Genomic DNA, 14,571 nt, shown 5'->3' on the forward strand with positions numbered 1-14,571 from the left:
TTTGAGAACGCTCCTATGAAGCACCAGGGGACTTTTGATTATGTTAAAGGTGCCATATAAATGCCAGTGATGTTATTGAGATAAGATCCCCTTGGGGATCTTAGCCCAGTATGTGGTCTCACCACCCCTGCTTCGCACCATCCTCATTGGGCAAGGAGGTTAAAATTCAACCCATTATATATAGAACCCTAATAGGCCAACAGAGAGAAGAAATTTTTAGCCCCATCAATTAGGATTACAAACTTAGGTCCCAAAGATAAAGCAGCTGGTAACATTTAAATTATTTTTTTTTTAAATCTGGAATGAAAAGCTAGTCTCAGCAATGGTGACCATAAAACTATCATCAATTGTGGTAAAGGCCATCTGGTTCACTAATGTCCTTTAGGGAAGGAAATCCATCGTCCTTACCTGGTGTGGCCTACAGGTGACTCCAGATCCAAAACAATGTGGTTGGCTCATAACTGCCTCTGAAATGACTGAGCAAGCCAAGGGCAATAGGGGTAGGCAATAAAGGCTGGCCTTGCCAGCAATGTCCACGTCCCATGAAAGAATAAATGAACTCCTTTTCTATTAGATGCAATGAATTCCAGGATCGTTCTCAACATGCCTTTGTTTTAGTCAACTCACGCCATTCAGTGTTTAACCCCCAGATACGTCACTTTATTAATTCAAAAATACCATCATCTGTATTATGTGAAATGCAGTGTTCACAACTGAATTTGCAACACACATACACACGCATGGACTTGTCAAGAAAGGACAGGAAATCTCAGGTAGATTCAGATTCCGAAGCAGCCTAGGGCAGCCTCCTCCACAAATGCTGTCACGATTTCACCTGCTGGAAATTCAGCCGGGAATGGCCTATGATTTGGAGAACAAAGCAAGTTGGCTGTCAGCAAGTATCAGAAATTTATGTGCACTGAATTTCTGAAATTTGCAGATGGTCCACTGAAAACTCTTAGGGCAGCACTGGCTTGTATAATCAGCTCTTTGAAAACAGAGGGAAACTTTCATTTGTATAGCACCTTTCACAACCTCAGGATTCCCAAAGTGCTTTGCAACCAATTAATTACTTTTGTGAAGTGCAGTCACTGTAGAAGAGAGCAGCCAATTTGCACACAGAAAGCTCCCACAAACAGCAATGTGAAAACAACCAGATTATCTGTGTTTTTATTGATGTTGGACGAGAGATAAATATTGTCCAGACACACCGGATGAACTCCCCTGCTCTTCCTCAAAGTCATACCTTTTGTGCCCAGTGTGGGGACAGACAAAGTCTCAGGTTCAAGTCTCATCCAGAAAATGTGTTTCCTACGTTACATTACTGACTACATTTCAAAAGCATTTAATTGGATGAAAAGCATTTCGCGAGTCCTGAGATTGTGAAAAAGGTGTTAAATAAATGCAAGTGGTGAAGAGAGGGATGCATTTTTATACGGAAGTCCCTTATATTTTTATAAGGACCTTTTTATCTCTACTTCTGCTGAAGGCTGATGTGGGCTTTGTTATGGCTGCCCAAGAACTGGTTTCCCTCCAGTATCTCAACCTTTCCTCAGTTGAGAGCCCTATAGTGCCAGCAGGCTATCCACCCTTGTGGGGGCGGGGTGGGGGTGGGGGGGTGGGGGGGTGCATCACAACTCAACTTAGGGCCGTTTGCAACCCATGTCCACACATGCATCCTTTCCCAGCAGGGGCTGCTCAGCTGGGATTAGGAGCAGGATTCGTAGATTGATCTCATATATTCCCTTCCTCGGATGGTCTACCCAATATTGCAACACCTCAGTTCAGAACAACTAACCCAGCACAGACCAAAGATCAAAGCTTGGGACCGCTTGATTTATCTAGATCAGTTACACATTGGCATTTGTCAAGGATGAGCATATCCCTTTCAGGAGGCAGGAGTAAGGTAAACACATGACACAAGGCTATGGGCCAAGCGCTGGTAGATGGGATTAGGTAGGTAGGTCAGGTGTTTCTCATGTGTCGGTGCAGACTCGATGGGCTAAAGGGCCTCTTCTGCACTCTGTGGTTCTGTGATTCTGTGATATGTCGCAGGTTTTCCCCCGGGGTGTGCGGGGGTTTTTGGGGCCTGTTATCTGCCTGTTTGTTTATTGTGAACAATCAATGTTTTGTGAACACGGATCAGTGTGAATAACCTTTTCATTTCCTTGTCTCAGCTGCTCTGAGTCGGTCTCAATGCTGCTTTATATGCTAATTCTACGACCCCACATTAAGCACGCTCGCTCCTGCTTTTAAGCCTATTGTGTGGTGGCCAACGCTCGGTTTGAATAGGTTCTGCTGATTTAATTAATAAGATTTCACACTCTGCCTGGACAACTTGGCGGCACTTGACGTGGTTCAGAGCCAGGGTCGAACAGATGGCAATTAAACCTATATTTCTGGCAGGTTAACAGGGCTGGTGCATATGTTACCCTTCTACTAGGCTATGTTATACTTGAGGGATGAAGGATGAGGTGTGCCCTATTTGTACAGCGGCCCCATGTACAATAGTGAGTTTATTGTGGAGGAAGAGTAATGGGGCAATTGGTGCTTATTGCGCTGAAGTGTAACGTGATGTGATGTGCTTTATCCTAAGGCCCACTTACCAGCCTTTCCACCTGATAATGGCTGCAAAAGTATAAAGGCCAGAATGGGTCTTGTTTGTCTTTAAATGAGGTGGGGGAGGGGTCCACCCCACAATGAAGCTGAAACATCTGAGCAAGGTTCCAGATGCAACACACTTCTTTAAAAGGGGCATCTCAACACACAGAATCAACCTCCCCCACCCATCCAATCTTAAAGTGTGATTTTTTGCCTTCTAGCACCAGCTTAAAAGGGTGTGGCAAAAGGTCACTGATCGAAAACATTAACTCTCTCCCTGCTGCCAGACCCGATGAGTGTTTCTAGTTTTCTCAGTTCATACTTCACATTTCCAGCGTCCGCAGAATTTTGCCTTTTCCGTTAAAGGAAAACTCGCCCTCGTGGCTGATCCAATCAACAATGGCACTTTACGGACACCTAAGAAACGTGTTCCCACACCCACTGCGGCATGAACAGCATTATTGAGTTTGAATAGATTAATGAGTTTTTCTTTAAATATGCGGATCAGGGTCCAATGACATCATTTTCTTGCCCCACTCCCCATCCCAGCTGCAATTTTAGCTGTGGCCTGTTCGAGTCACTGTGACTCCATCAGCTGAAGTGTGTTAGGCCAAGACGAGCTGAGGTTTGGAAACTATTATCAGTGCCACCACATACCCAAAGCCCCGACCCACCTTTGCATCATGCGAGAACCTCCCAGAGAAATCCCTCTCCTCCACGCCACTTACTTTCTCACTGGCCAGTTATTATCAGCTGCCACTATGCATTCAACTGCGGCCCGAATCTCTACTCCTACCCACTCGCCAATTGCCTCTTGAGGCCTAGAAGTTAAATAATGCCACCCAGGCCTCACCTGCTGAGGTCAGAGAGTTTGGCACCAGCCCAACCCCCTCAACGCCTCTGTCACCCCATCTGAATCCCACTCTCAGCTAATGGCCAGGACCTTACAGCCCTTCCTGCCCGGTGGGATATTAACGGTCCTGCCGAACTGAATAGAGATTTAAATGGTTCGCCTCATCCACCGGGGGGGGTGGGAGACACACCACAGATGGGCCGAAAAATCCTGGCCAATGTTTCCATGATTGAGAATCTAAAACAAGGGCACGTAGATACAAGATTAAATATAAGCGATTTAGGAAACAGGTTGCGAGGCTGTGGAGTGCAATGTCAGAGGTGGTGATTGAAGCAGAGAGCAGAACTGCATTTAAAACCAGGTTACGTAAATGGCTGAAGGAAAGGATAATAGAGGGATATGGGAATAGGAAGGACACATAGGATTAGGACCACTTGCATGGAGGATAAACACCAGCATATACTGGTTGGGCCAAACAGCCTTTTCCATCTTGTAATTTCATGGCTGTTGAATTAACCTCTTTTGAACAGACCAATTAATTTGGGATGATTCATAATCGCCTCATCCTTTATGCTGTCAGGTTCGAATCTTCCACAATACAATATCCTATTTAAAAACACCAGCGTACATAAAACAGGCACACGGGCTGATATGAAGAGTGGGACTGTGGTTCTAACGAGAGGCTTGAGACTATTCCCTTTGGAGCACAGTAAGCTGAGAGGATTTAATAAAGGTTTTTAAAATCATGAGATGCTTTGAATGGAGTAAATAGGGAAACATAATTTCTTCCTGTTTGGGCAGGCAAATACAGAGCAGGATCTCACTGACTGACAGAACAGGCTTGACAGGCTGAATGGCTAACTCCTGTTCTTAGGCTCAGCAAAATGGTCAGACAGACTGCTTGCTTGCCTGTCAGCTGCCATGTCACCCATCAGCAGATGCAGCTGAGGGTCATTTATTACAAACTGTGGCAATAATGTTCCTGAGGGCAAGACAAAGGCGTTGAAGGGTAATGAGTGGGCTGAAGTCTCAGGAGCCCGACTCAGAGAGAAAGTGAGGGCAGATGGTTGGCAGGACTGCGCGCAGACACCCATCACACCCTGAGGGATGCCATCCCATTTTACAAATACCTCTCATTTGCACCGCTATGATTTTAATGATTACACTTGGCGCAGTTAAAATTAAGACTTCTTTTATTACATAGGAGTGCATGCCAGCGGAACGTGGGTCTTGCTCCACTCTCTATTGTGCAATGAGTTGATTGGGGAACCAACAGCCCTTGTAGACCCACAGTAGACAAATTTCCAGGCATTCGAACTGGAACTCCTGACACCGGAATTTTCATGCCAATATTGGGGGCCAGGAATAGAGGTAGGTAGGGTGAGGAATTCTCTGAAACCGGTTGGCATGCCTTTTCCCCGCCACAGTCCCAACTCCTGGCCATTTTCTCCAGAGGCTATGGCTCTGGGTATGGAACAGCTACCCAGCCCCAAGCGGCAGGTAGCCGGTTAACTCGATTAAGGGCCTGTTTGGGGTGTTGATGAGAGGCTGAAAAATTTCAGTTAGCCTGCAGGCCCCCGGCCATGGCATAGTGAGTTTGGCAGATGCCTGGGTGTGGCATCAAGGTGGCAGACCAGGCCGGGGTGGGGTGGGGGGGGGGGGGGGGGGGGGGGGGGGGTTGTAGGCAGTGCTCCAGGATCACTCTGAGGCTACCCCCCGGCCCCCGGAGCCATGATACCTACTTGACCATAGCTTCATTTCACCTGCAAAGCGGTGGTCCAGCAGCTCTGACCATTTCCTTTCTTCAGTTATGCAAAAGGTACTGAGAGGGAGCCTCGGAGCGGAGGCGCCTTCTCTCTCCCTTATTAGAACTGTAGGTTGCAGCTACAAGGGTGCTGGAGGGCCTCCTATTATCACTCAGCTTCGAGAGCCCAGTCTCCAACCTTAATTGGACAGCAAGCTCTAATTAACTCTAATTGATCGATCCTTCCAAAAATGTGTCGCTGACTGTTGCCGCCGCACTGCAGGGTCAGGACCCTTATCTGATCCTGACACCAGGGCCTCAATCCCAGAAAGAAATTCCTGCTTAGCTGGATTGGTGAGGTTGGTATTGGTCGGAGGGGGAAGAGAGGGGGAGGCTTGTGTGCAGAGGGACAGAGAGAGGTATAACACTCACAGGAACAGCAATGCAGGCACATGGCCCATGATTCCCCACAATGCGCTCCCAGGTGAGAGTGGAACCACCCTCTCTGGTCATTGTGGGATAGTGCCCAGCCTAATTGGCTCCTGGCAGGAAAGTTAAGGAGAGGAACACGGCGTTCACTGTACTGAGACAGGAACGTTGGAAAACAGTGTACATAAATCTACCCCAGTCACTATTGCTTACCTCGCCTATATCTGTTTCTTACCCCGCTTTGTTAATTTATCCTCACTTCTCACTTAGGGCCTGAATTAACTTTACCGTTTGCAATTTTGTTCAAGGGGAAGAACTCTAAATACACTCTAAATATACATTTTTCACATATTCTCATGGTTTGCTGTGTATTCCTCAATTTTGTGGTTTTACTTCAGACTTCCAGTATTGTTATCCACAGTGTAAAAGAACTTTAATTTGATAGTAGCATTAGCAAAATTAGAGCTCAGATTTTCTTTAAATGAAAGAAACTGAGAGCTTGTCTGCTGTCTTTTAAAGTCTATAATTTACAGGTTACAGACAAAGGGGTGTTCTTTTCTCTCTGTCTAAAGTTAAAGGAAGATTGTTTCTTTAACCTGTTATTATTAATGGGCAGAGAGCAGTGTTTTTTTTTTCATTCCTTACCACCTCAGCTTCAAAACCATGAATCCTCCAAAATCAAACAGTTACAAAGCACATTATTTTGTGACATCTGTGAATTTCTACATCTACTGTGTCTAGCAGCATTTATGCCTGGAGACAGAGACTTTAAAAAGGATTCCCAAAGCTATAGAAACAGGAGTAGGCATTTCAGCCCCTAAAGCCTGTTCATCATTTTTTTTTATTCATTCATGGGATGTGGATGTCACTGGCTAGGTCAGCATTTATTGCCCATCCCCTAAATGTCCTTGAGAAGGTGGTGGTGAGCTGCCTTCTTCAACCGCTGCAGTCCATGTGGTGTATGTACACCCACAGTGCTGTTAGGAAGGGAGTTCCAGGATTTTGACCCACTGACAGTGTAGGAACGGTGATATATTTCCAAGTTAGGATGGTGAGTGGCTTGGAGGGGAACTTGCAGGTGGTGGTGTTCCCACGCATCTGCTGCCCTTGTCCTTCTAGATGGTAGCGGTCGTGGGTTTGGAAGGTGCTGTCTAAGGAGCCTTGGTGAATTCCTGGTGTGCATCTTGTAGATGGTACACACTGCTGCCACTGTGTGTCAGTAGCAAAGGGAGTGAATATTTGTGGAAGGGGTGCCAATCAAGCAGGCTGCTTTGCCCTGGATGGTGTCAAACTTCTTGAGTGTTGTGGGAGCTGCACTCATCCAGGCAAGTGGAGAGTATTCCATCACGCTCTTGATTTGTGCCTTGTAGATGGTGGACAGGTTTTGCGGAGTCAAGAGGTGAGTTATTCGCCGCAAGATCCTTAGCCTCTAACCTGCTCTTGTAAGCATAACCTCTACCACTAAGAAGGACAAAGGCAGCAGATCCATGGGAACACCACCACCTGCAAGTTCCCCTCCAAGACACTCACCATCCTGGCTTGGAAATATATCGCTGTTCCTTCAATGTCGCTGGGTCAAAATCTTGGAACTCCCTCCCTAACAGCACTGTGGGTGTACTTACACCACATGGACTGCAGTGCTTTAAGAAGGCAGCTCACCACCAACTTCTCAAGGGCAATTAGGGATGGGTAATAAATGCTGGCCTAGACAGCAATGCCCACATGAATGAATTTTAAAAAAAGAAAGTTGAATGAAAATTCAACGCCAGATTTTTTTTACACCCAAAATGAATTAGTTATCCAGCAATTCCAAGATATGCTCCCTAAGGGAAGTAGGAATTGAGTGCTAAAATAAATCATCCAAATTGTGGAAGTCAGTGTTAAGGTAGGAGAGTGCAACATCCTTCTTCATGAGAGACTTTATTCAGATAGCCAGTCGACATGCTAAAAATAATGGGGTCAAGTGCAGAGCTGAGCACAATAGTGAGCTTAAATGAACTCGTGACGTGCCTGACCTCAGCCACTGTAATGGAAATGGAGTTGTGCTACCATTGACAGGTGCAGTCACTGAGTCCCGTTGATCGTTAAAGTCGCATATTTCTCCCATTCTCTCTCTCTCTCTTTCTTTCTATACAGCAATATGTTTCCCTTTCCCTCACCGATGATGACGCCATGCATTTTTTGCTGTAATGTGTAATTTTATTTTAAAAACAGCAGCTCATGGCACCGCGCGCACATTTAAAAAAAATCTCAAACCTCTCGATATACATCCTCACTTCCCTTTCTCCCCGGCAACAGCGCAGCAGGAGCCAATCAGCTCCTGACTGCTTGCCAAATTTCATCTGGAGGTTACTATCAGGCAATGGCCAACAGTAACCGGCAATGAAAGCTTGTTATGTTACATTATGGTGCATTGCACCTGGTTACAGCACGAGTTCTCCCCATATTTCAGGACATTTTTCCCAAGTGATTTTTTTTAAATTGAGATTACAACTAGCTGTAAAACTAAAAGCTTACAGAAGCCAAATACAATTGTTTCACCGACACAGAGAGAAATCTTAGTGGACATGTAAACAAATCCTTAGATGTATAGATTATTAGTGCTGATAAACAGAGCAATAGAACATAAAAGTAGAGGTTGTACTAAATCATTATAAATTACATGTCAGGCTTCAGTTGTGGTATTGTGAACAATTCTGGGCATCACACTCCAAGAAAGATGTAAAGGCCTTAGGAAGGGGAGGTTTACCAGGCGGTTACCAGACCTAAGGGACTTCAGTTATGAAGAGCAGTTGGAAAAAATAGGGCTATGCTCCTGGGAACAGCAAGTTATGAGGTGACCCAATAGAGATTTTCAAGATGAAGATAGGTTTCAATAGAGAAAAATGATTCCCTCCGGTGAGTGGGTCATCAGCCAGAAGTCATAGATTCAAAATCACTGGCCAAAGGTCTAGCGGGAAGATGAGGAGAAATGTTTTGACTGAGAATTGTCAGAATCTGGAAAGCTCTGCCTGACAAAGGGGTAGAAACTGATTCCATCAATAATTTTAAAGGGGAGTTGGAGAGGTAATTGAGAATGTGAAACATGCACGGTTAAGGACCAAAAAGCATGATGTGGGTACAAGCATGACTATTCCTCCAAGGAGCCAGTGCAGGCATAATGGGGCCAAATGGCTTCCTTCTGTGCTGTACACATCTATGATTTTATAAGCAAGTGCCAACGGCCAAATCAAGAAATTCTCAATCTGCCAGCTAATTTTCACCAAGCTCACTGGGTGGGAAACCCAAAGGATTAGGTGGTACACCAGTTTTATACCTCATCTGATATCCCTTTGCACTGATTTCACTGGACAGTAAATTCAGGTGGGAGTGAAACCTGTGCAGCTCCCAATCCCAGCAGCCACCCTACCAAGAGCAGTAATCGGGATTTCAGGCATTGTAGGACTGGCAGCCTCCATTGGATTTTCTGCATATTAGAATTAAAGAAAAATCTGCAAGGTGGCCCTATCCAAATCCCTGATCAATGCATGGCATAGCTCCTTACAGACTCACCTTAGAAATATGACTGTCAACTCCAACCTTAGAAACAGGAGCACTTAAGGAGTCTGGGGACAGGCTGAGGAACGTGACTTTCTCATTTGACTTATAACCTGCCTCAGTCCCCAACATTACAATGGTGATTGCACATCAAAAAAATTTCCAATTTCTGAAGGATTTTTGGAGGTCTAAGGTTCTGACCGACACATTTTATCAGTGCATGTGCTTTCGTTCCTCGCTAACTAACTCTTTTGCATTCTTGCCCCCAGGTCAGAAGGCTCATGGCTCTGTGACACGGAGGGAGGTGGGGGTCGGGGATCGATTTTCACTCTGGAAGGTCAGTGCTAACAGGAAGTTAAGGGTCTAAGATTGAGGTCAGCAGCCTTGCCATCTGAGTAAGCTGGACCAATCAGCCCACTGTAACTTTGGCTGGGGGCCTTCTCCTGGTCAGTCAAATCACCTGCCTGAAGCAAATGATCAACCTACTGCCCCTTCAAATCCTAAAGATGTGGTTAGGATCTTAATTGTAATTTTAAGGAACACATGAGTGGAACACTCACACCATTCTCCTCAGGAAATGGCTACAAAAGGGGATTTTTTGTAAGCCAGAAGGAGCAGGAGTACCTACCTGACACTGCAAAATACAGTGGGGCCCTTCACTCGTCATGTCTCCCCACACCGAGCACCTCACTATGGGGCCTCCCCCTCGCCTCAACTCCCACCCCGCAGCCCAAGCACTTCTTTGCGGGATCATTTTCTCACCCAGTCTCCACCCCCCCCCCCCACCCCACCCCCCCACCAACAGCTCCCTAGCTCTCCTGACATCTCAGCCAGCCAACGATCCTCAAGGTAAAGAGGTGTGAAGGACAACTCGCACTTGTGGTCTAGAGTGACACTTCTGAGCTCTACTGAGGAGATGCATATTTTTCATTGAAACTTTTGAGGTGGGCATAAAACAAATAATCCCTTGTTACTCGTTGAAAGGGAGCTGCGAGCTTGCTAGGCCAGCATTATTTCTTTCAACCAAAACCATAATAACTGGTTAGTCATCATTCCCAGTTGCTGTTGTGGCACATTGCTGTGTGTTTGGCTACATAACAGCAGTCATTGTACCTCAGGACTAATGAACTGATTATGAAGTGTTTTTGGGAGGTCCCATGGGTGTGATAGGGTAATTGCTAGTGCTATCAAAGCTAGTCATAACATTGGGAAACAGTGTGGGGGTTTCAGTCAGGAATGTAGTAAATATATAAATAACATGCAAATACTTCCGTACTACATACAGGTACATAGATGTTGCACTATAACATTAATGCAGGCTCATTATCATTCAATGTCACCGACAATGTTTGATTTCCATTTGCCCAATGTGGAACTTCCACTAAATGTTTCCAGACAATGTTCTTTCTTACCCTTCTTCCTCCACCATGGGCCCTCAGAGACAGAGTATGAGAGGTCCTTGAACTCAATAGTGACTGAAAGCCGCCGTGGCAAGTAGGAGAAGCGGTGGGCCTCCGTCACCCCGTTCTCCACTTTCTTTAAGTGCATCTGAAACATGGGGGCATGTTGGGCAGCTATCCCATTCGAGACCACTTCGTCCACCGACACACAGACTGACTTGGGGTCCGCCATGGGTTCTGATCAGATAATGTTCTGGAACAACAGCAAGAAAACACTTGATCAGATTCAATATTTCATAAAAGTCGAGGGATTTTTTAAAAAAATTTCCATGTACTATATTTTTCCTTTTTGACAGGATGTGTGCACCACTGGCAAGGCCAGAATTTAATGCCTGTCCCTAATTGCACTTAAGCAGGTGTTGGCGACAACTGAGTGTCTTGCTAGGCCAGTTCAAAGGGCAATGGAGAGTCAAGCACATTAATGTGGGTCTGGAGTCACATACAGGTCAAACTAGATAAGAGCAGAAGGTTTCTGTCATGGAAGGACATGACTGAGTTAGATGGGGTTTTCACATCAATCCGATATTTCCATGGGCACCGTTACTCAGACCAGCATTTTATTCTAGGGGAAAAATTTTCCCCCCTTGTTGGGGGGGGGGGGGGGGGGGGGGGGGGGGGGGGGGCGGTGGGGTAGAGATGTACAGGACTGGGTGTGGGCAGGCGCGCCTCCGATTGGTGCCCCCAATCGGGTGTGCGCCGCCAATTAAGGCGTGACATCCACCAGGAAGCGCTATGCGCTCCCTATGTGGGTGAAGGGGGGGGGGGAATTCCCTCAGGCAGGAGGTGCATGCGTGAAAGAGGGCATTGATCTCCCTGAGGCTAAGCGCTGCCTCAGGGAGATTGGCTCCAAATTTAAAAATGTTAAAGAAACGATATCAAAATTTCCCTGACATGTGCCCTCATGTGACACTGTCACATGAGTTGGGACACGTCCATCGCTTTTACCTTTATTAATTATTTAAAAACCCTCATGAAACCTCATCCCTCCATTGGATGAGGTTTCTTGCTTTCTCTTAAGCCCGCCAGGGCTCTCGGCCTGCCCGGTAACCCTAAGGTTGGGCAGGCAGGTCCATTCATGATGTTAGGTGCTTTTTCAATGGCCTCGATTGGCCGTTGACAGGTCGGCGGGTGCACAGCTGATTCGGCTTCGCCCCCGCCAACCTGAAAATGGAAATGACGCGGGGTGCCGTCAGGAGTTCCAACTGACGTCATCCCACGTCATTTTACACGCTGGCGAGCGGGCCCTGCCCCCTCTCACCGACTGGAAAATCCTCCCCTACATTTATTTAGTTAGGTGAATTTAAATTCCCCAGCTGCCCAGAATGGGATTGGCACTCACATCTCTTGGTTTTTTAGTCCAGGGCTCTAGATTACTAATCCAGTAACCAATCAGTCATCCCTTCCCATTCATGGGTTGTAGGCCTTTGAATTGCCCACGCTCATGAACCTGGCACAGAGATGCACTCAAGAGCAATTTGACCAATTGCCCCTCCTTCCCTCAAGAAATATTCCAGCTCTTCCCACAGATACGCCGGCTGACACTAGGTCTCATTCTGTGGGGTAGACGTGAGCGGAGGTGGGGAGATGCCTCCCAATCTGTGTTGGCAGCACAGACATGCTTGCATCACCAAACCACCTAAGGCAATGTCCTTTTTGTATCATCCCACTTTTTAGGGAAGTCTTAAAAGCCTCATCACCTACCAAATATTTTTCCTCGCAGAAATTCGTGTGGCGAAATAGAAACATAACCAGCAACAAGGTTCATTAAAAAATATGTTTCAAATTAATTCTAAATACATTTGATGAAGCGTTGTTTATCTAAGGGACACTCATCTCTGTCCCGATAACTTTCAAATCTCTTTAAAGAGAGTTATGTGAAACACATGGACAGACGACACCAAATGTTGCTCCGCAAAATCCATCTCCATGTAGTTGGAAACGGCAAGATCTGCACAAGCAAATGTCAACATTTGTGGGTAGGTGCGAATTCCTCACTCCTGCCTCCTGGTGGAAAGAATTGCAATGACAATCCTCTCTTAACTCCAAAGCAAACAGGAGTGGGGTTACTATCGGTCAAAGCTGCTCAGGATGAATCTTCACGGGGTATGAACAGCCGGAATGACAGACGCATAACACCAGATGCAGCCTTCTATCCGATTACTAAATAATCGCAATATTTTTTTTTTAAAAAGATGCAGCCATGCATTCAATTATTATTCTTGCAATAAATAGAAAAAAAAACTTCAAAGGAATGAACCCACATCCATCAACGTAATGTCACAAAGCGTGTTTTAATTGGATTATACAAATGTGTCAACTTAAAAGCATCAATAATACTGTTTAATTAAATAAAGAACGAATCTATGCAGATATTTTCATAGTCTGTATCCACATTGGTGGGAGATAGGGAGAAATTAAAAAACAGCCCTCTCGATTGTTTACAAACCTATGCTAATTAAAATATTCAGTTTTAATTTTACTATTTCATTATTGTGAGAAACTTTTGGCAACAACTAAATATCTAACATCAGCTCGCTTCCAGTCTGTGTTTATGAGCAGGAATCAAAACGCAATTAGGCTACTTGATGCGCCACATTATTAAAGCATTTTAAATTGTCCTTTGCAAAACTTGCAGCCCATCGCGGTGAATTACTGCCTCCTGATGCTCAAACCCTTGGCTCAAACTGCAACACATCAACAATATTACACAACGTTATGTTAAAAATCTTAATACTTCGAGAGTTAAAAGAAATGCGCACAAACACACGGCAAAACTCACCCTTTCGACCGTTTGCTATTTTTTTTTTTCTTTCCAGAACAGTTGAAATACGCTAGCAATAAATTGAAAGCAGAGGATTGGAGTGTTTCACAGGGTCCCTGCAGCCTGAGGGGCGAGTGCCGGCAGCTTGCGCAGGGATGTTGCTGGTGTCAGTCTCAGCTCTCGTGTTTGGGATGCAGGGAGCCCAAGACGGGACTGGTACCCAAATGAGCCGGAGCTCTGCGTGTGCCTCTGACTCTGACTCCGACTCCGACCGCCTTTGTTTACTGCTCCTCAGCACCACGTCAACTCGAAACGTCAACTCTTTTCTTCTCCGCCGATGCTGCCAGACCTGCTGAGTTTTTCCAGGTAATTCTGTTTTTGTTTTGGATTTCCAGCATCCGCAGTTTTTTTTTGTTTTTATCTCTACGTTCACTCTGAGCCCTGGGCAAAAGGGGAGGAGACAAACCACCTCCTAATTACCCTCTTGTTTCCCATTCTTTTCCGCCACTTCCCTTCCTCTCTCGTTCCCTCCTTCTGTATCCACCTCCTCCCTCCTTTCTCTTTCTTCCTCTTTTCCTTCCCCTCGTTCCATTTTTTTTCTCCTTTACTATCGCCCCACTTTTAATTTTGGTTTCAATTCTGCTTTTTCTTCCATATGATTTGTTTCCGCCTCACTTGTATCCCTCGCCCTTCGATCTGTTTCCTTCCTCTTTCGCTTCTTATGTTTATTTTGCTCTGCAATTCTCAAGGAATTATAGACTAATCTCCAGGGCATTGCTGCCAACAAAGCGGGGAGGGGGAGAGGGGGTGGTTGTGTTGGGGGGGGGGGGCGGGGAGGGGGAGAGGGGGTGGTTGTGGGGGGGGGAGGGGAATCGTGGTTGGGGGTGGTGGCGAAGTATGGGGGAGGGGCTGGAGCGTGGGGTGGGGGGTGGGGGGGACATAACAGCATTAAAACAAAACTTTTTTTTTTAATTGTATGTTTTGTGCATCAGTTGAAAAAGTTGTTAACATGAGGGCCAGAGGAGAGGGCTATTTGTTTGGCAATTAAGAATCATCCAATTTGATAGTGAGGAGTCTATTCGCTTTCCAATTGGTGTACGAAGACCATACATTGTGAGGATGGACATGTCAAGTGACCAATGGAAGGAATATGGAAAGGTGTGGGGCAGTTGGAGGTACGACTTCA

General features: G+C 45.9%; 1 protein-coding gene across 1 annotated transcript in view; it reads right to left on the bottom strand.

Annotated features, from left to right (window-relative positions):
• Positions 1-13,615, bottom strand: part of LOC121290675 (ATP-binding cassette sub-family G member 1) — a 67,620-nt gene extending 54,005 nt beyond the window's left edge. The window contains exons 1-2 of the mRNA XM_041211433.1: positions 13,404-13,615; positions 10,577-10,817 (exon numbers count right to left, since the gene is read on the bottom strand). Of these exons, the coding sequence (XP_041067367.1) occupies positions 10,577-10,796 (220 nt within the window). The 5' untranslated portion in view covers positions 10,797-10,817; positions 13,404-13,615. The remainder of the gene's footprint in view (positions 1-10,576; positions 10,818-13,403) is intronic.
• Between the last annotated feature and the right edge of the window lie 956 nt (positions 13,616-14,571).

Source organism: Carcharodon carcharias, chromosome 18, assembly GCF_017639515.1.
Source record: "Carcharodon carcharias isolate sCarCar2 chromosome 18, sCarCar2.pri, whole genome shotgun sequence".
NCBI classification, from domain to species: domain Eukaryota; kingdom Metazoa; phylum Chordata; class Chondrichthyes; order Lamniformes; family Lamnidae; genus Carcharodon; species Carcharodon carcharias.